Source organism: Triturus cristatus, chromosome 9, assembly GCF_964204655.1.
Source record: "Triturus cristatus chromosome 9, aTriCri1.1, whole genome shotgun sequence".
In the NCBI taxonomy this organism is placed as follows: Eukaryota; Metazoa; Chordata; class Amphibia; order Caudata; family Salamandridae; genus Triturus; species Triturus cristatus.
Window position 1 is genome coordinate 50,352,655 of NC_140592.1, and position 20,978 is coordinate 50,373,632.

Here is a 20,978-nt window from a genome sequence, read left to right on the forward strand (position 1 = left end):
GATCCAAGTAATGTGGCAGGTGAACAGGACTTGGTCCATGTTATGGAATACAATGCTTAATAAAGGTCTTGACATCTGTCACAGATGTGATGTCATTCGTCCTCGCAGTTTAACACTTGATATTTAGGGGTGGAGGCTGTGCCTTCCTTACGTTTGTCAGATCGTTACATAAACCCTAGGAATAAAATGTGCAGGTATATCCGCACTAAACTACACGCATTATATCGCGAGATAATATTTGATCATCAACTTCGCCATACCACCACATCACAAGGTAAGTGTAATAGGGTTAGATAGATGAAAAAGTAAAACAATAATACCATTTCTACTATGACAATGTATGGTTGGTGATGGGCTGGATATGATCAATTGTAGGTCACAATCATTCACCTCCAAATAGTCTCATACAAGCCCATAACACTAGTGCTTTAAGGAAACATAGAACCAGAGAGATCTCCGAGGACCTCTGAGGCAACTTTGACTGAAATACAGAAAGGTGTTCCAAACAAAAGCAATGATAACAGGAAATCGTTCCTGCTTTCCTGGAAAAAATCTGGACTATCAGCAAAAATGTATATTAAATGAACCTTCTGGTTTAGATGTTTTACCAATCTCCTGCATCAATGCAAGAAAACCCATGCGGCCGGCCTTGGCGGAGGCTTGACCTTTTTATCTCGGAACATGTATTGTATACTAAGGGGCAGATTTACAAGCCCGTTGCGACACTTTTACGCCGCCGTTGCGTCACTTTTGTGACGCAGTGGCGGCGTAACCCATGCGCCACGTTACGACTTATTTACAACTTGACGCATCTAGGCAGATGCGTCACGTTGTAAAGCACTGCGCCACATGCAACCTGCGTCAGGTTTCATGTGGGAGTTCCGTCGCAGTATGGGCGTTCCGTCGGAGGAAAGCCTTGGAAAAGTGACGCAGTGAAATCTACAAGATTTCACTCAGTCACTTTTCCGATGCCGCTGCGTCAAAACCATGCGCCTGCTTGAAGCAGGCGTAAGGCGTGACGCAGCATGTTGGAGATAGGCCGGGTTGGAACAGTGCTGGAGTTGCGTTGTGCCCGCGACGCGACTCTCGGACTGCGCCAACCTTACGCCGGCAGATACATCATGCATCTGCTTATCCATGTGCCAAGGCGCGCCGCATTCTAAATGCGGCGCATCCATGGTGGCGCACGGGTAGTTTTGCGTGACGCGTCTTTCTTGGTGCATCCCTGCTGATTTGCAGGGATGCGCCAGAAGTTGTAGATCTGCCCCTAAAGGTTCTAGACACACACACCACCATAATGTTTAGACCACAAAACGGAGTCACCGTTGATCCGTGTTAATCTTTACGTTAGTTGTTTTTGTTTGGATGAGTCTTCTTTGTAGATACTAAAATCATATACGGGAAACACCGAATTAGATCTGCAGCAAGAGTTCTGCAATTATAAAAGAGGGGGTAATTTTAACACAAACAAGCACTGGCAAAACCAATCGGCTTTGCCTTTGTCACCTACTGGCTTTTCCAATGGTTTTTGCTGATGCTCTGCAGCTTTGGCAAAAAGCAAAATGCCCAGATGGGGTTCCAGGTGATAAATTGAAAGATCAATCGTTTCTGACTCTTTGGTACTGATTGTTTAATCAGAAGAGGTTTAATGGAAACAGCATGGAACTAGTCACTTATAATTCTGATTTTCAAATGGGGAGATAGGGATGTCCCTCCTGTTTTTAAGCCTCATCTTTTCTAGATTCCACTACGAGGCTCATCAGTAGCTTATTATCACAGCACATCCAGCCTTGGTCAGCGAAAGAGCACGGTGTGATAGAGATAGATAGATATAGAGCTTTGGAGCCAGTGTTGACATCACAGAACAATCAGCCTTTGACTGTTAGTAGACTTATGTTGTGATCAGTACTATTGGAGGTGGGGCTGTCTGCAGGTGGCCGCCATATTGGAAAGGTTGCACTGTAATTTTTGACTTTGGTGAAGAATCCTCTGAAGGCGGATGCAGTTCTTTTAAATGAACACTAGGCGTCAGACATGTACTTCCTGGAGACCTCTTCACACGGTGGGGGGCAATCGATTCATCAAAGGGGCGATGAATGCTGCTCTTGATCAATGCTGCAGTGCTTTATTATTAGAAATGTTCATGTTCTGCAGGGATTAATTTCTATAGTTCCCGAAATTCAACAAAGACCACACACTTACAATGAATACTGTAAAATCTCAAAATGATAATACGTCAATGAAGACGCAGCAGAAAACCTTTTATAAAAAAAAACTATACGAGTGAAAATGTTACATTCCATGGGTGTGTGAAGTTGCCAAATGTTTGCAAGCTATGCAAAGGACTATGAAAAACATCTCAACTTCGCAAAGGTTGTACATTTTTGATTTTCCACATCAGCATGAAAAATCTTGATTTTTGCAACAATATTTGCTGCACGCCTTCCCATTTATCACTAGGAAAATGCTTCTGCCTAATAGATACATTGGAAAAAGCTATTCTGCCAAGAAGCGCCATTATGCTTAGAAAAGGTAAACGTCCAGACAAAGATTCCTCATACATTTTTTTTTGGTTCAATTTAATTAGAGAGAAAAATCTCTCACAATGTAGAAAAAAGCCCAGGACTGCAAAGTCTAATCTTCTGGTAAAATTAGACTGGCTTCAATCTCTGTACTCCCTCCATCCTAAGATTGTGTCTTGTGTTTGGGGTTGCCACGGCGGAATGTTGATGGTGGACATTGGAAGGGTCACAGATGCGCTCCTGGCCTATGGCGCGCTAACCAGGTTGTCTTCTCACCTCTTCCTTCCAGAAACATGTTCCAACGTGTACTCCTCCGACGTGGTCTTCGTGGTGGACGGATCCTCCAGTATCGGGAGGAGCAACTTTGTGATGATCAAACAGTTCATGGAAGGGCTGGTGGTCCCATTCGTGAACGTGGTCAGCGCGGAGGGGGTGCGATTCGGAGTGGTGCAGTACAGTGATGACCCCAGGTAAGAGCCTTTGAGTCGCCCCCTTCTGACAGTGCCCCAATGTCCTGGGAGATCGTCTCCAGTGGCGCTCCCCATACTTACCCTGTTGCTTGTTTGCATCCCATTCATGCTTTCACCTCTCTGGTTCTTTGCATCAAACACCAGGATCTGGGTGTGAACCCTGTGCCCAGGATCTCTCTCTCATAAGTCATAATAGCCTATTTTAATATTCCTGCAAACTGTTTTTGAATAATGTGATTTTATTTTACTGAACAACTGGGACATATTGTGCTTAGGGTTTTCTAGCCAGTGACCATCAAGAAGCACAGTATGTGGCAACCACATGTTTGCTAAATTAGTGCCCATCATGTGTCCCATTTCTACCTCTATGACTCTTACCTATGATAGGGACATCCCTGTGTGATTACACAGGTGGACATCTGATTTTGAGTGCACGCTCCATGCCTGGATGCATTGGTATGCATAATGAGTCACACAACTGTGACGCACGGTATGAATATTAATGAGGCAGGCTGGATGTGATTGGTTGCACCTGCCCTATTTACCCAATCCCAGTCTAGTGTCATGGAGAGAGTGATGTGATATATATATATATATATTCACTTAAAAAAACATAGGTTTCACACATGTTATAGTTAGCTGGACATTTCACTCGTAAAAAACCACTGAAATTCCCCCGTTATAGTTACTGCAGGCAACTATAACTCACACGACCGCAATCCTCTGCTGATGACGACAGATATTACATCACTGTATTTAGACACTTATTTACCCATGTCTTCTTTCATTAATCTTTAGCTATACATATATTACAATTTTTTTTTTTTCATAAAGACACATATGTCATCAGTGATGTAATATCTGACGTCATCAGCAGAGGATTGCGGTTGCGTGAGTTATAGTTGCCTGCAGTAACTATAACGGGGGAATTTCATTGGTTTTTTACGAGTGAAATGTCCAGCTAACTATAACATGTGTGAAACCTATGGTTTTTTAAGTGAATTTGCAAGGTTTTTTAAATGCTAATTCGTAACTATAACGTGTGTGAATGCTAAGTTCAAATCAAATCAAATCAAATCAAATGAGCTTTATTCAGTAAGTTAATTTCAAACCATAAAAGCGTATACAATATTACATTTCAACATTAATACAATACAAAACATATAAGTTAAAAAAAGTTAATAGACGATTTAAAAAGGATCTCATAAAGGCAGTACAGTTAGGATATGTGCAAAATAGCAATCTTTGGAGCGAGAAAGGTCAAATAGCGTTTCTGATTAAATGTTCATAAGTTTAGCTCTCAGTATGTACAAATCTACAATCAAGAATTTAGTTCTGTATGATATAAAAATAGATTACGAAGTAATATAAAACAAAATATACAAAGCAATGAAATGTACATACAAAACCTCAAACATAGAAAAAGGTCAGATATTGTCGTAATGTATTGCGAGATCAAAGTTGAACAAGTTTATGACTCTTTAAAGCGGGAGAAAAAAAAAAAAAGAGATAACCCCCAACTACAATATTAGGAAGCTTTGGGGGATATATCCAAAACAACGTTTGGTATCTTATGATTACAGTACTCCAGCTTAACATCTATGCGTAGTTAATTACTGTATGTTCAATGATATTTAAACACTATCGCTATTGTTAAGAGAGTCTAAAGCTATGCTATTATGACGTTTGAAAAGATTTTTTAAAAAGAAAATGACATTTAAAATTATGCAATCATTATCAAGACATTGGAGAGCCATGAAAGCGGGACGACATTGGCGAATGCCCCAAATTTTCAAGATTGGAATTATCCATTTTCTTCTCAGGTCTTTATAAAATTTACAAAACAAAATAGCATGAATTGTTGATTGCTCAGAAATGGCGTCACATGGGCAGTTTGGTAAGTTTTTAGACCAATTATTAACAGATGGAAAGGTGACCAACCTATGAAAGGTGTTCAATCGGAATCGGGTAAGAACAAATCTATCATAACCATTTTCAGTATTTTGTAAATACAATTGCATACCAAAGGAGGATGCTAAGTTATGTATTTATAATATTTTTTTTCAGGTTTTTCACCGTGCGCGCACCGTGAATTATTTATTTATTTTTTTAAATCGCGAGGTGCGCGCACCGTGCACGCACGGTATGCTTCACGCACCGTGCGCGCGCTGTGGGCACTCGGTGCGCTTCGCGCACCGAGCACGCACGGTTCGCAGTGCGTGCCGTGCCGAGTGCCCACAGCGCGCGCACAGTGTGTGAAGCGTACCGTGCGTGCACGGTGTGCGCACCTCGCGATTTAAAAAAAAATATATATATATTTTTTTCTCCCTTGTGGGTCCTTGGCTAGGGGGTCAGGAACTGTCCACTCTGCCCCTTTTTCATGTTCTCCAACTTTTGTTTTCACCCCCTCAGACAAAATGGCGGCCGACACTTCCTGGTTTCGGCCGAATCGAATGTTTACCGACATCTAACAACCAATCAGAATTGCGCTCGCGCACGGCAGGGTGCGCGCACAGTGCGCGCACGGTGCGCGCGTATAGATATTGATAGGCTTTTAAATGCTATTTTCTCAGGAAATACTGAACAGATTTTCACCAGACCTGCAAAAGGCACTTCCTTGATCTTATGGCTACCTCTCTGCCAAATTTCACGTAATTCTGTTCAGCCGTTCGGGCTGTAGCTGCGACTAAAGGTCCTATGGAAAAATGCATGGGGAAAATGCGTTTTGGGAACCCCCCTTTTTCTCGGCCCCCGCTTGACGAATCACCCCGAGACTTTCAGGGTAGGAGCTGAGCGGAGCGCCCCATTAGTTTTGAAAATTTCGCAAGGATTCGTCAACCGGCGCCAAAGTTATTCAAAATAGAATTTTGAGATTTCCTATGGAAACTAGGTTGTAACTATAACTATCTACTGGCGACCGCCAGTAGATAATATAATAATATATATATATATATATATATATATATATATATATATATATCCAGAAGAAGAAGCCCAGCTTCAGATAGCCACCAAGCATTCATTCGCAGTGGAAATGGCTGCACGCAAATGATCCCGACCCGTTTTTGCAGTTATGCTTTGATTACAGGTATGTGGTCCACATTCAGCAAGCCACAGGTGTATTTAAAATCAAATGTCACATGATTCTAAAATAGAGTCAAACATCTCCCATAATGCATGACTAATGTTCCAGCAGTTAGGAGCGAGGATTGCAAGATTTGCACACTAATTTTAGTCAAATGCACACGGCCACTTTACTCCGATAGACTATGGTAATGTGAACTATAACTGCAAGTGATTTAATGCTATCAAGCATGACCGTAATATTGGAATGCAGTACCAATAATTGCTGGAACATTATTGATGCATATGTGTATATTAGCGTTAGGGTGTTTTTTGATTTTTGTGGTGGTTGAGGGTATAGGGTGGTAAGAGTATTTTTTTTTTAGTTCAGGGGTGGGTAAGGGAATAGGGTGGTAAGGCTGTTTTTATGGTTTAGGGATGGGTAAGGGTAAGGGTATTATTATTATTGTTAGAAGCACTCAGCTACCCAAGCAGGGTTTCCCGGCGCTTAGGTCGAGGCAGGGCCAGACCGGGCCACCAGGTTCTTGCAAACGACGGTCAGTGGGGTGCAGCTTCACTGAGACTCAGGTAATTCCAAAACGTATAGCCCAGGGATGCAAAGGTGCGACATCCCATACGTACAAGCCAGTCTGACTCTAGGAAACATTCTGAAGGACCGGTTGAGTGATCGCAGTGTGTGAACAGGCTGGTAAGGAACCACCAATTTTTGTAAGTATCGCAGACCTGTGCCTGATAAACTAGCCTTAGGCATGTAGTATATCAATCAATCATGGCATTTGCAAAGCGCACTACATACCCGCGAGGTCTAGGGGGGGGGGGGGGGAAGCTGCTACTGTTCGAAGAGCCAGGTATAAGGCTTTAAACTGCATTCGTTTTACCACAGTGAGCAAGTGAAGCTTGCAGAGGAGGTTCAACACAGAGGCACGTTTAGGGAGTCGATATAAGAGCACAGCCACAGAATTCTGGACTACTTTTAGGCGTTTAATAGAGGCCTTGTTTGCTTCTAGATATAGGATGTTTCCGTAGTCCAGTCTTGAAAGTATCAAGGCCTTGGACCACCGTCCTTTGTGCTGAAAGTTCAATCATCCAAATGATTTATTTTAACCACTTCCACACCACAACGCAGGTGGAGACCACCTTAGCATCCTGAGGTCTCATTGACAGATTCTCATCCAGCCAAAAGCCTAGGTTCTTTATCTTGGGGGGGGGGGGCAATTTATGCCGGGTGTGGTGGCTTAGTGGGCTAATGCATTCACTGTAAGGGCCTGTGTTTGACCTCATGGTCACAGGTGCACTCAGCATTTCATTCTTCTGAGGTCAATAAAATGAGTACTGTTGGGTAACAATAAAGATCTATTATTCAGTGCCAAGATACCCTTCTGGGTGAACATGTGCTTTACAAATACACTTGTTTATGGAGTGCCCTGAGAGTCTCAGGCCAATGCTTGCTATGGACTCCAGAGCTGAGATTTATTGGCTAAGACCATTACCCATCCGGGTATAGGGTGGTAATCGTGGGTTTTGGTATGGGCAAAGGGGTGTTTCAGGGTTTAGGGTTGGTTAAGGTAATAAGGGTGTCGTTTTGGGCAGGTAAGGGCATAGAGTTGTAAGGTTATTTTTAGGGTTTAGGGGTGGGTCAGTGTACAGAGTGGTAAAGTTACAAAATTTAAAAAGTAGGGAGTATGGTTATCCCCTCCCATTTTAGAAAGCATTTTAATGTATAATAAAAAAAACAAAAGGAGGAGGTTGTCGGGTCTCTCCCAATAAAGCTTTGTGGTAACCACTCTGTAGTGATGGTTAGCGGTAACAGAGATGGGAATTCCTCTGATTTTACACCATTAATAAATTTGCACCCGTTTGACGAATCTCCACGAAACTTTCCAGACCTATTCTTTTCTACTTTGGAATATGGTGCAAAGTTTTGTAGTGATTAGTCATGGGGGTGCAAAGATAAAAGGGGTGGGTCCCAAAAACAAGTTTTGGCCCCAAGGCATTTTCCATAGACTTTGTACTCACGCGTAGCAACCAATCCCGCAGTTGGATTTGGTTGAAATTTGGCAGGATTGTAGACTATGGTGCGCCGATGATCATTTTGGGGACTGAAGGGAAGTAGGTAAGAACCTTTTAAGTTATAAGGCATTTAAACGTAGGCATACCTGTTGTTGCAGTAGTTGTGCGAAATGTCGCAGTAGTTTGCTGTATACCGTGGTATATATCAATGATAAGTTGTTATGTGATTGGCTGATGACTGCCTTTACAAAAATTAAAATCACCCATATTGTTTTTCAGTACACTTTTGCTGTATTCTATGTTGCACCCTTAGATATAGGTAAGTATTAGGTTTTGATATTTTTCCAAACCTATTACCAGTTTATTAAAGTGGTAATAGGTAGGGAAAATGATTTATAAGTCTTTATATATATATATATATATATATATATATATATATATATATATATATATTCACTGAAAAAACCATAGGTTTCACACACGTTATAGTTAGGAATTAGCATTTAAAAAACCCTGCAAATTCACTGAAAAAACCAAAGGTTTCACACACGTTATAGTTAGCTGGACATTTCACTCGTGAAAAACCATTGAAATTCCCCCGTTATAGTTAGCGCAGGCAACTATAACTCACGCGACCGCAATCCTCTGCTGATGACGTCAAATATTACATCACTGTATTTAGACACCTATTTACCCATGTCTTCTTCCATTAATCTTTAGCTATACATATATTACAAATATTTTTTTTTCAGAAAGACACATATCTCATCAGTGATGTAATATCTGACGTCATCAGCAGAGGATTGCGGTCGCGTGAGTTATAGTTGCCTGCGCTAACTATAACGGGGGAATTTCAATGGTTTTTCACGAGTGAAATGTCCAGCTAACTATAACGTGTGTGAAACCTATGGTTTTTTCAGTGAATTTGCAAGGTTTTTTAAATGCTAATTCCTAACTATAACGTGTGTGAAACCTATGTTTTTTTCAGTGAATTTTTACGTTTTTTTAAATGCTAAGTTCTGTATTTATTTATTTATTTTTTTAAGGTTTTTCACCGTGCGCGTACCGTACGCGCACGGTGCGCTTTGCGCTCCGTGCGTGCGCTGTGGGCGCGCGGTGCGCTTCGCGCACCGCGCCCCCACGTTACGCAGTTCGCGTAATTTTTCCGTTTCTACCGTACACGCACGTTAAGCGCACTTCGCGATTTTTTAAAAAAAAATTAAAAGAAATTTTGGCCCTTTGGGGTCCTTCTGGGACCCCCTGACAAAGGCTAGGGGGTCAGGAACTGTCCACCCTGCCCCCTTTTCACGTTCTCCACCTTTGTTTTTCACCCCCTCAGACTGCGAGAGACAAAATGGCGTCCGACACTTCCTGGTTTCGACCGATTCGAATGTTTACTAAGATCTAACAACCAATCAGAATCGTGCTCGCGCACGGCCGTGCGCGTACGGTACATTATACCATACGCGCACGGAGCGCGCCTATAGATATATATATTGATTTAAATGCTATTTTCTCAGGAAAAACTGAACAGATTTACACCAGACCTGCAAAAGGCACATCCCTGACCTGAGGACTACCTCTCTGCCAAATTTCAAGTAATTCTGTTCAGCCGTTCGGGCTGTAGCTTGGACTAAAGGTCCTATGGAAAAATGCATGGGGAAAACGCGTTTTGGGACCCCCCCTTTTTCTCAGCCCCCGCTTGACGAATCCCCCCGAGACTTTCAGGGAAGGAGCGGCCCACCTATTTTGAAAATTTCACGAGGATTCGTCAATCGGCGCCAAAGTTATTCCAAATAGAATGTTGCGGATTTCCTATGGAAGCACGGTCCTAACTATAACTATCTACTGGCGACCGCCAGTAGATAATATATATATATATATATATATATATATATATATATATATATATATATATATATATATATATATATATATATATATATATATATATATTCAAATGTACGGAGTACAGCGATACTTTCTAGGAAGTACCATGGTACTTAAAAAGATTTTTTTTAAAAGCAGGTTCAAAAATTAAAAATACACTGTACTGCACTAGATTTAACAGTGTATTTTCAATTTTTTATTTTACATATTTAATTCTTTACAAAAATATTTATGGAGTACATGGTAACACCTAAAAATGACTGTGTTATTTACAAAAATGTTAAAAGTCTCTGTACAGTGCTGTAAAAATATATAGAAAAATATAAATACACTCCACTACCTATTAATAGTTGAATAAATTGGTACTAGGTTAGGGAACAAAAATAAAACCTAATACTTATCGTTATCTAAGGCCCTAATCCAGAACGCAGTGAAACGCAGAATACACTGCGTCCTCAGATGTATATTTTTGCTCTGTCTGGATTTACTGAGACTGCAATAAACAGCTTCTTTACGTGCCTTTTCTTTTCAGGACAGAGTTTACATTTACCCGGTACAGAAATGGCACACAAGTGATGCAGGCCATCCGGAACATTTCCTACAAGGGGGGTAATACGCGGACTGGAACCGGCTTGAGATACACAGCTGATAACTTCTTTGGCCCCAACGTGATCCGACGGGATGTGCCAAAGGTAATAATTTGATTTTTTTTTAAACAGGGTTGAATGCATTTAATTGATAGGTAACATGTTACGTTGAAACATGTCGACAAGAAAATGGTGCATTTATTATGTTCACTACATTCTTGGCTGTGGAGCCTAGAAGACACACGTTCCAATCATAGCTTCTCTGATGGAGCCACGTGTCTGATCCTGGGAGAATCACTTAGTCAACCTGTGGGTTTTACAAGTTGGCATAGTTATACTTCACCAACGTTTTCAAATTAGTGTTGAAAATTATGGAAACCTAATGAAGTTTTAAAAAAAAGAGTATGTTACACTGGAAAAAAAAACTGCAAAAACTTTTGCAGGAAAAATCAACCTCCCAGAAATATTTTGCAGGTAATTTCACACAGGAGAAATTTTTGCGAAGGCGATAACTGTTCAACTTGATGAAGTTGTGAAGTTTGTCATCACCCTTACCTTAGATACCTTTTCTACCAAAATTGAAAGCAAGTTGATTCTTATTACCTCTTCATTCAAGTCTCAATCTTTACTAAAACCAGGTAGCCTTTACAGCATGAGACAGTACCGCTGTACCTAAACATTAACACATTCTGTGTACCATAGTTTGAAAACATCGAAGTCTGCCCTATTAAAGGCCATCTATCGCAGAATGGTCTCTTTGTAGGTTTTGCCTACAGAGTACAGCCTTTGTCTGTTTCATGATGTAAGGAATATTGTGGACAGTACCAAGACTTACTGCAGGTTTTGGGTCCGCCCACTGCTTATCACTGGTTTGCTTTCTTGTCAATCTCACTGGCTTGTTTCTTATTTCGCAGCTTTTCTTCCTCTTATTGGTTCCCCATTCCACCTTGCACCTCCAGCATGGCTTCTTTACCATCCTTTTCATTAGATGACTCGATTCTTTCACTGGTTACATTTAGGAAACTACTTTTTTCATTTACTTTAGTCCTCTATTGAAGTGCATGTGTTTTCTTGCTCTCTTCCTATCCCCGTCCCATTTATTTATTTAATGCCTTTTGTTCCGACTTTTAAGAATTTTCAGATTGCTGCAACTTGCTACCAGGCTGCTGCTCTCCGTAAATGCACCTTTGCACACGTTGAAAAAAAAATCTACCTATCCAAAGTAGGTGTCTACCATCTTTGAATGTTAAATTTGCAAAAAAAGTCAAAATGGCTACCATTCGGAAGAAGGGCGAGGTCAAATATGAGAATACGAAGGTGATGGTCTTCCCTGACTACTCCAGAGACGTGCAAAAACAGCGCCGCACCTTTGACCCAGTGAAGGTGAAACTCTGAGCTCTTGGGATCCAATATATGCTCCTGTTTCCTGCCAAACTAAAGGTTCTTTTTCAAGACAAGACACATCTTTTCCAGACACCAGAGCAGGCATGGTCATGGATTGAGGAAAGACCTCTGTTGAGGCAGGCAACCCTGCCGGCGGCTCTTTCAATGGCCGACACACAGCGGGGCCTGGACTGGGGCCTGAGCAAAGAAAGGCGACGGAGACGACAGCCCAGGCGCCGGACTCAGGGTATGACTACCCCGGGAAGATCCCTACGACCCAAGGGCCGGAGAAACATTAACACAGATACGGATGATGCTACTGCCCTCGAATGTATGTCAAAAACCTCGCAGAGGTCAAGTGGAGACGAGACCTCTGCAGAAGCCTTCAGATCTGCGGTCGAAGATGGCGTGCACGCCCTTCTGGAACAGATCCAACACGTGGAGGCGTCAGGCTCGGACCCTCCATGCAATAACCCTCAAATCCAGCAGTTGTACAGTGGAGATGAAGTGAAAGGATGAACTGGGGCGAGCCGCCCTCTGAGGGACGATGTGGGCTTCCTGAGGTTTGGAGGACTCTGGCCACTTTTTGGGTAGAGGGAGGCACACAGTGAATTGTCCCCTTAGTGTTCTATAGTTGAGTGGGCAGGGGAGGGGGTGGGCAAGAGACCTCTGGGTGGTCTACCTGCACCAGTGTTGTCCTGTTGACCAGTTAAGGGGTGACAGGAGTGCCTGCAGAGTATGGGGAGGGGGGTATGCTGGGGGTAGCTTGTTATTTGAGACTTAGAGTTTGGGGTAAGAGGGGGGATTGTTTTGTTTAACAGAATTACACGTGCAATGACATTGATGCAGGGTGGCATAGCAATGAAAAGGCAAATACTGTGATATTACAAAATAGACAGCGGTGGGAAGGAGGCAAAGGGATCGCTGACATGTCAGACATAATACACCACCGGGATGGCTACATCTAATTCAGAAATGCACTCGATCCTCTCATGGAACGTGAATGGGATGGGAAGCAAGGTTAAGAGGGGACTAGTGGCTGCGTACTTCAAAAGGTTGAAACCTGATGTCATCCTCCTGCAAGAGACACCTTTGAATGGCACTAAATGTGGGTTCCTAGGCAGGGGGGCCTATAGACTTGTGGCACACGCTGAATTCTCCACAGGGGTGAGGGGCGTGGCAATACTACTCAGGAAAAACCCGCCCTTCAGAGTGGAATGCAGCTGGGCAGACCCCAATGGCACATATGTGGCGATTAAAGGGGTATGGAATAGGAGGCACATCACATTTATCAGCGTATATGCACCACTTAAGCTCCAAAAGCAAACAATGGACAAACTCATAGCAATTCTCTTAGAAGCTGGGTCAGACACGCACATTATAGGGGGCGACTTTAATGATGTTATGGACCCCACGACGGACCGCACGACTGTCCCAACTGGGAACACTAAGGAGACACCGCTTAAACGGTTTACACATACCCTAGCGCTTGCGGATATATGGCGTCGACAACATCCTCAGTCTAGAGTCTACTCATTTTACTCAGGGGCACACAAGGCCTTTTCACAGATTGATTACATATTTGCTCCAGTGGGGGAACTTGGGGAGGTCCACAAAGTGGAGTACCTGGCAAGGGGCCTCTCGGATCACTCACCCCTGTGGCTCACGGTGGGCTCTCGTACACACCGACAGAAGGGAGAGTGGAAACTGAGCCCGTGGGAACTTAAAGACCCTCAGGTCGCATAAGGAGCTTAGGGTGGATACGGAGTTGTATTTTAAAGAAAATCTGGGGTCGGTGGATTCGGCCATCACCCTGTGGGAGGCCTACAAACTGGTGCTAAGAGACAGGGCACAAAATATTATACCACATAAGACACATAAGAAACAAAAAGAACATGAGGATATCACGGGGCTGGAATCCCAGTTGCTGCAGCTCGAGTCACAGGCAAGCGCGGGTAGTGACCCCTCAATGCTACGCAGTCTACAACTCCTCAGACAGGAATACTTTTCATTGGCCAAAAACGATGCACAGAATGCGATACAGGCCATGTACCTGCGCATATATGACGTAGGTGAAAAGACTGGTAGGTTACTTACATGGCTTAGTAAGAAAAAGCTCGACAGTAGGTGGGTTGAACAGATAGAAACAGAGGATGGTCGGACTCACACGACCCCTACCTCAATAGCTAATGCCTTTGCAGACTATTATGAGGCCTTTTACACGTGGCGTCACCTGGCCGAAATGTCCCACATACAAACATATCTTCATGATATACAACTCCCCAAATTAGTGGACACTGAGTCCAAGATGTTGGATGACAAAATCACAGCAGAAGAACTCGCATCAGCAATTGGCCAAATGAAAGCAGGAAAGGCGCCAGGACCTAACATGCTACCTCCGGAGTTCTTTAAGCAACATGCAGCACTTTTTGGCCCGCATCTTCTCCAACTATACTTGGAGGCGCATGAGGCGGGCAGCCTCCCCAGAGACTTGCGGTCGGCCACAATTGTAGTAATCCCCAAAAAGGACAGGTCACCGCAAGAGTGTAGTTCATATCGCCCAATCTCTCTCCTTAATATGGAGACAAAGATATTGGCTAGAATTTTAGCAAACAGGCTAGCCGTAATCATTACCAGTCTCATTTACAGGGACCAATCCGGCTTTATGCCCAAACGATCGACAAGGCTTAATTTGAGGAGATTGCACAATTGGTTAGAAGAGGTTGACGGTAGAGAGGATCCACACCTGGTACTCTCCCTCGATGCTGAAAAGGCATTCGATACTGTCCACTGGCCTTTCCTCATGTCTGTATTGGAGGAATTTGGAATTGGTCCGATATGCAGACGCTGGATCGCTGTGCTTTACGAGAGACCAGTGGCCAGGGTCAATGGAGCTGTGTCACGGGAATTCCCAATAGGTAGAGGCACCCGACAGGGTTGCCCCTTGTCACCCCTGCTCTTCGCCATGGTGTTGGAACCACTCGCCTGTGTGATCCGACTGCACCCGGACATCACGGGATTTAGTAGCAGAGGAGATGCAGAGACGGATGAACGCATATCCTTATATGCGGACGACATCTTGATGTACGTTACAAACCCAGAGAGGATGCTCCCCTCAATTATGGATAGCTGCGAGACTTATGGTTTTCATGCTGGGTACAAAATTAATTGGGAGAAATCGTACATATATCCAGTAGGTAAGAGTAAAGACCAGGCTCTTGGCCACAGTCACCTTCAGTTGGCCCGGGAGGATTTTAAGTATTTAGGGATTTATGTTACCACCAATGCCGCAAGGGCATTGGAACGCAATCTCTATAGGGTGCTCAGGGAGTTTCGAGTGGACGTCGAAAGGTGGGGGTCTCTGCCGCTAACGTTGTTGGGCAGGGCAGCACTGTATGAAATGATAGTGCTCCCCAAATTTCTTTACGTAATGCAGAATACCTACCAGTTCATACCAGTCGAGGTGCTCAATAAAATTGATGATCAGTTGCGCAGATTTATCTGGGAGGGGAAGCCTCCTAGGATAGCATTGGCGACACTGCAACGTAACCAATACAGCGGCGGTATATCGCCACCTGACCTTCGGGCGTATTACTGGCCGGCCCACCTAGTCGTTTTGAACGAGTGGCAGCTTCCAGTGAGAGATCACCCCACATATGTACTTGAACGCACACAGTTTGCCAAGCGCCCACACACATATTACTTATATGGAGGGAAGGGGGCAGCTCGACTCCTGACTGCGTCACAGATTTTTTATAACAGCCTGGAAACAGGCAGACCGACAAATGAAGTGGGATGGCCGGATCACTAGGGAAACCCCTCTTTGGGTCGGCACCCGGCTTCAGGAAATTACAAAACTCTGAGGCTTCCAACAATGGGACCTACTAGGCTTTTCACAACTCAAAGATATCATACACCGTAAAGAACTGGTCACATTCTCACACCTACAGACTGAATATGACATGAGCAAGACTCAACACTACAAATACTTGCAGCTGACCCATGCCTGGCGAGCACAACACCTAGACACTAATGACATTCCGGAATATGCGCCACTGGAGGGGCGACTACTAATGGGAGAAATTGCGGAGAAAGCAGTTTCATGGACCTATAGGACGATAATTAACAACAAGCCGGACACTTTACAGAAGTTGCGGGTGAAATGGGAAGCAGAGTTAGGTGAGATGGAAGACTTAGATTGGGAAATGGCACTGATGCATCCACGTGAGGTGGCTATTAAGTCCAAGCTCCGACTGATACAATTTAAATACCTTCACAGAGCATATTATGATAGGCCGCGACTACCTCGTATAGGGAGGGCGGAAACACCAGACTGTTTGAGATGTGGAGTGTCGCGGGGTACATTTTTTCACACGGTGTGGGACTGCCCACGGATTCAACAGTATTGGCCCAACATGCTGGGAAGGTTGGGTACGGTCCTGGGAGAGACGATACCACTCAGTCCGCAGTTCGTATTTCTGGGGATATCCACTGACATTGATCTCCCTAAACCAAAGTTAACCTTACTTCAGTTGGGATTGGTGGTTGAGAAACGTGACTTGGCCAAGGCATGGGGGGCTGTGGCGATCCCGTCCCCGACGGAGTGGGGAAAAAGTATGGATATGTATATGTTGGGGGGAAAAGAAGACCTATAAAGCACGGTGCTTCCCCTAAAAAGTTCTGGAAAATATGGAAGCCATGGTTGACACACTATGGGGTTGTCGCTCTCTGATTCACAGTGATCTCTTGCGATGGACTTGTGGGTTATGCAGCTGAAAGATGCTCCCAACAAATGTATAAGACTCTAGAACAGTTACTAGATTATCCGCCACTGTTGTTCTTATATGATGCCGATGTCTCGCTGAAGGTGCCACTGTGTGCTGCTATTAATCAATGTCTTTGTAATGTATTAAAGAAAATGTTAAAAAATAAATAAAAAAATTAAAAAAATGGCTACCATTGCATATGCATGATGACATGCATGGTATACATCATCATGCAGGGACATTTTTTTAGCTGAAGGAAATCACCAATTAGCAATAACCATTTTTTTCTGTTTGCCAATGCTGACCATCAGGGTCGGACTGAGAAACCAAAGCAGTCCTGGCAAATTGTGTCAGACCAACCCCCGTACAGTGCACAGAGAGTGCAGCGAGCAAGCCTTACCACTACAAGGGGGGCTGGTGTTAATGTTAATGTTAGGAGGATTTATAGAGCGAGTGGCTAACCAAAGGCTTCCCAGCGCTAAGCGATGGACTGATGAACTGACAGCGGGAGAACAGGCACTGAGTTGACCTCGGTGCACAACCATGTTTTTAATTTGCTCGCGGGAGTGAGTTCCGCAGCTTGGGCGCCAAGTGGGAAAAAGCTCTCCCACCCCATCTGGCCCTTTTTATTCTGGTGGTTTTTAACAGGTGCTCAGAGCCTGGTCTCAAACATCTGTTGGGAAGATGTCGGCACACCAGCTTCCTAATCTTGCTGGGCCCTTTGTTATTTATAGCTCTGTGGGTTAGGCAAAGGGCTTTGAACATAGTTCTGGCCTCGATCGGAAGCCAGTGTAAGTTTCTGCAGTGTTCTGAACTACCTGTAACTTCCTAATCACATGTTTGGGCGCGCCCAAGAAGAGTGAGTTCCCGTAATCCAGTCGTGAGGTGACCAAGGAATGTATGACCATTTTCCTTAGCTGTGCAGGGATAAGCACAAGGATCTTGCGCAGCATTCTTAGTCGCCCAAAGTACGTGCCCACCTGCTGGGGTTCTCTCCCCAAGAAAATTAGGGCAAAAGAGAGTGTTTTCTGGGACAGTACCTACATGTCCTTCCATCTTAAATGAATGATCTGTCAGTATGGGACCCTTTTTGTCGGCTACAATGCAGCCCAGTGGGTGCATCCCCAACAACTTACAATGCAAAGGTGAAAACATTCACATCACAACTTTTGGATTTAGTTTTTAATTAGCCCTACAGACTGCATGTTGTGAGAGGTTCTCACAGATTTTACATCACAGGAAGCAACAATAATTTGCCCAGGACCACACGTTTTTGGCTCACAGGAGAAGTCTGGGATATGTTCTGGATCACGTCATTATTTTTGCTGATCATAGGACTGTTTCTGTTTGCTTACGTCCATGTGTGCTTGTCTCCTCTGCCTGGAGCGGTGTCCTCCTTGAAGAGGCTGCGTGTGACCTGCCCTGACGAGGACCCATGCTGTCTGCCTTGTATCCAGTTGTCCATGCCTTGGACTTTGAAGCTGTGTCAGGCACATCCTCCCAGCAGAACGAGCATCCCCTCTCCATCTGCAGCAGTCACCCCTCTGGATGAGTTCAAACAGAGGGGGCTGCTGCTTTGCATCTGGCTCTGGGGGTCTGCAAGCAATCTGCGTTATGTCCCCCCCCCCCCCCCTCCCCTCCCCAAGGTCTTCCTGGCCAACGGAGGGTTCATGCAGCACGGTTTGCCCTCGTAAGACTGTAGGGCAGGCAGGATGTGCAATCCACGAGTGGCAGGGACTAAAATGAGGGACACTAAAGGTTTGCTCACAAACATTGTGAAGTTGTCCGGGTCCCCTCCAGAGAAATTCACTCACTGTTTCCTTGTTTTTGTTGTTGTTTTTTTTGTTTTGTTTAAAGCTTCTCCCGCAAAGTTGGATGAAGTTGGAGGACTCGGAAATCTTTGCATACTGAAAGAAAGTGCAACATTGGGCACTTGTGCTCAACTTTGAGGCAAACCCCTGCTTGTAGCATGTTTCTTAAGGTATTTTGCAGCCAGTAAAAAGTGCCAGAACTTAAAATGTTCGATCAAGAAGTCAAGAAAGAATCAAGTTGAGCAGGTTAGCCTGGACGGATACATTTAGCTTAAAATCTAATGTAATTCTTCTAAAATACCTTTACCATCCCAAATCTAAAGTTAATCTATTTTATTCTCAAGTTTAGAATATTACACAAATCAAAATGCCTTAAAAGAGATATTGATTAGTCTGAAAGTGTCCTGGTGCTTGTCGCCTGCAAGTGGCCTGTTTGAGATTCATGCTATGGACAGTCCCAATTTTTAAAGGTATAGGGCTCACAAAATTATGGCTGAATTATTAAGCCTACCCAGTAGTGAAACCTTGCCGGCCTTTCAAGAAGACCACCAAATATGGAAAACATCTCCCATGATATTAATCATATGTACATTTTCCACAGAAATAATAATTTTGCCTAGCACTATTCTGTAGGTTGACAAGATTATTTAAGACAATTTTATGTTTGGGAAGCTACTGGGTCTGAGGGCCAGTCTAAGCTTTGCATCAACCCCTGATAGTCTATTTGTCCACTGGCCAGTATCATTGCAGAACCGCAACGCTTTCAGCGCAGAGTCACGTCTTCTGATTGGCCTCCTCTTAAGTGACTTCATCAAACAGCTGTGGGTTTTATAAGTCATATGTGGCACCACAGGATGTATATGTTATTGCATGTCAGATCGATTTTGTAGGATTTATCCCTCAACAGCAGTGCTTAATTTGAGCAGATGGTTGCAGGTGAGGCCCACCCGCACTCATTTTTGGGGACCGGCTCCTATTTTTCCTGTATAACAACGTGCTGGCAGAAATGCTGCAATTAATCTCAGCAATTGGCATTTGCTAGGTCACATTCCAGTCCATCGTTTTTTGCCCACCATGCCTCGCTAGACAAAGGCAGCTTTCTGCAGATCTGTAATGCTGCTGCTCCTCATGGGAACAGCCTGTCTCAAAACACCAAACGTGACCCTGGCCACTAGCAAGCCTAGACTGGTTTAGCCCTACCAGGTGCTCATCAGTAGGGTGTAGATTGTGTCCTATGGCATAGTAAGCTCACGATCCATGTCTGGGCATACCTGTCGCACTTAGGTCATCAGCTGCAACAAGAACATGGTAATGGATGGAATTCCTGGATTAATCTTATCCACTGGCGACCACTCAGGCCACATTCCAGTCCATTATTTTTCGCACACCATGCCACTCTAGACAAAGGCCAACCTTATGCAAATCAGTACTAGCCCTGCTCCTCTTGGGAAAAGTGCATCCTTACCCGGTAGGCAAGACCCCTCCAGAAGGTACCACAAGCATCCAGAGACCAGGGCTGGAATAGGAACTTAAATCAGCCCTGGCAATTGTGTCGGACCAGCCTTCCCTGGGGGGGCAAGTGTGAAGCACCGCTGCTTTCGTTACTGGGGGCCAATATTGCAGCACTACTGCAAAACTGGCCCCCAGTGACAAACCAGGCCCCTGCCACTTCAAAACCAGCCCCCACCCTTCCAGCCTTCTGGGGAAACGCCTGTTGCCTGCTACGGCCAGTCCGGCCCTGCCAGAGACCAGTTTCGGCCTACTTAGGGAATGTGGAAATTAGGTATGAGTAGTTCTCTGAGGTGTAAGGTTGCATTGAGGATATGCGAAATTGGGGAAGAGCTGTACCCTTTTGCAGGAGGAAACCTAAAGATGTGTTGTACCCCTTGTGTTGCGCCTGGAAGCCCCAAGTTCTGCCTAGTGTCCTCTGGGACGAGTCATCACTGTGACTGAACGGAAAGTTTCCATAGGTGCGTGGTACTGGAGATATAGTGTGTCTTTGTTTTCTGTTGTGTTTGTTTCACATAAATGTACACTGGACCAGTCATCATTTTGTTTAAACGGCAGAGAACACTGGTGATTGTTCATTTTCCAGAGGGTGTGGTGTAGGGTGCAGATCTCGGTGCTTTCTTCCATTTAGCACTTGATCATGTTGGTTTTGCCAGCTGGTGTGACTGGGTGTTTGGCATGTTGAAGTGTGGGGCTGCTCTTTTGTGAAGGAGTGCATTGACCTTGTGGGCATGTGTGCATTGCTTGTGGAAGATAGAGAAAGTGTGTGCTTTGTCTTGTTGTTCCCAAGGGGATGATGTGGTGTCATGACAAGTCTGGTTTGTCCTGAGTGTAGGGAAAGAGGATTTTCTAGTGACTTGTTCTATCTGTGTATGCATGTGCTGAGTGGGCATGCTGTAGAATGCTGAGCGTGGATGGTGAGAGAGAGAGAATGTCATGATAAATG

The 20,978-nt window shown here is 44.2% G+C and overlaps 1 protein-coding gene across 1 annotated transcript in view; it reads left to right on the forward strand.

Annotated features, from left to right (window-relative positions):
- COL7A1 (collagen type VII alpha 1 chain) overlaps positions 1–20,978 on the forward strand; it is a 291,474-nt gene that overhangs the window by 119,737 nt on the left and 150,759 nt on the right. The window contains exons 3-4 of the mRNA XM_085624371.1: positions 2,812–2,992; positions 10,509–10,668. Of these exons, the coding sequence (XP_085480497.1) occupies positions 2,812–2,992; positions 10,509–10,668 (341 nt within the window). The remainder of the gene's footprint in view (positions 1–2,811; positions 2,993–10,508; positions 10,669–20,978) is intronic.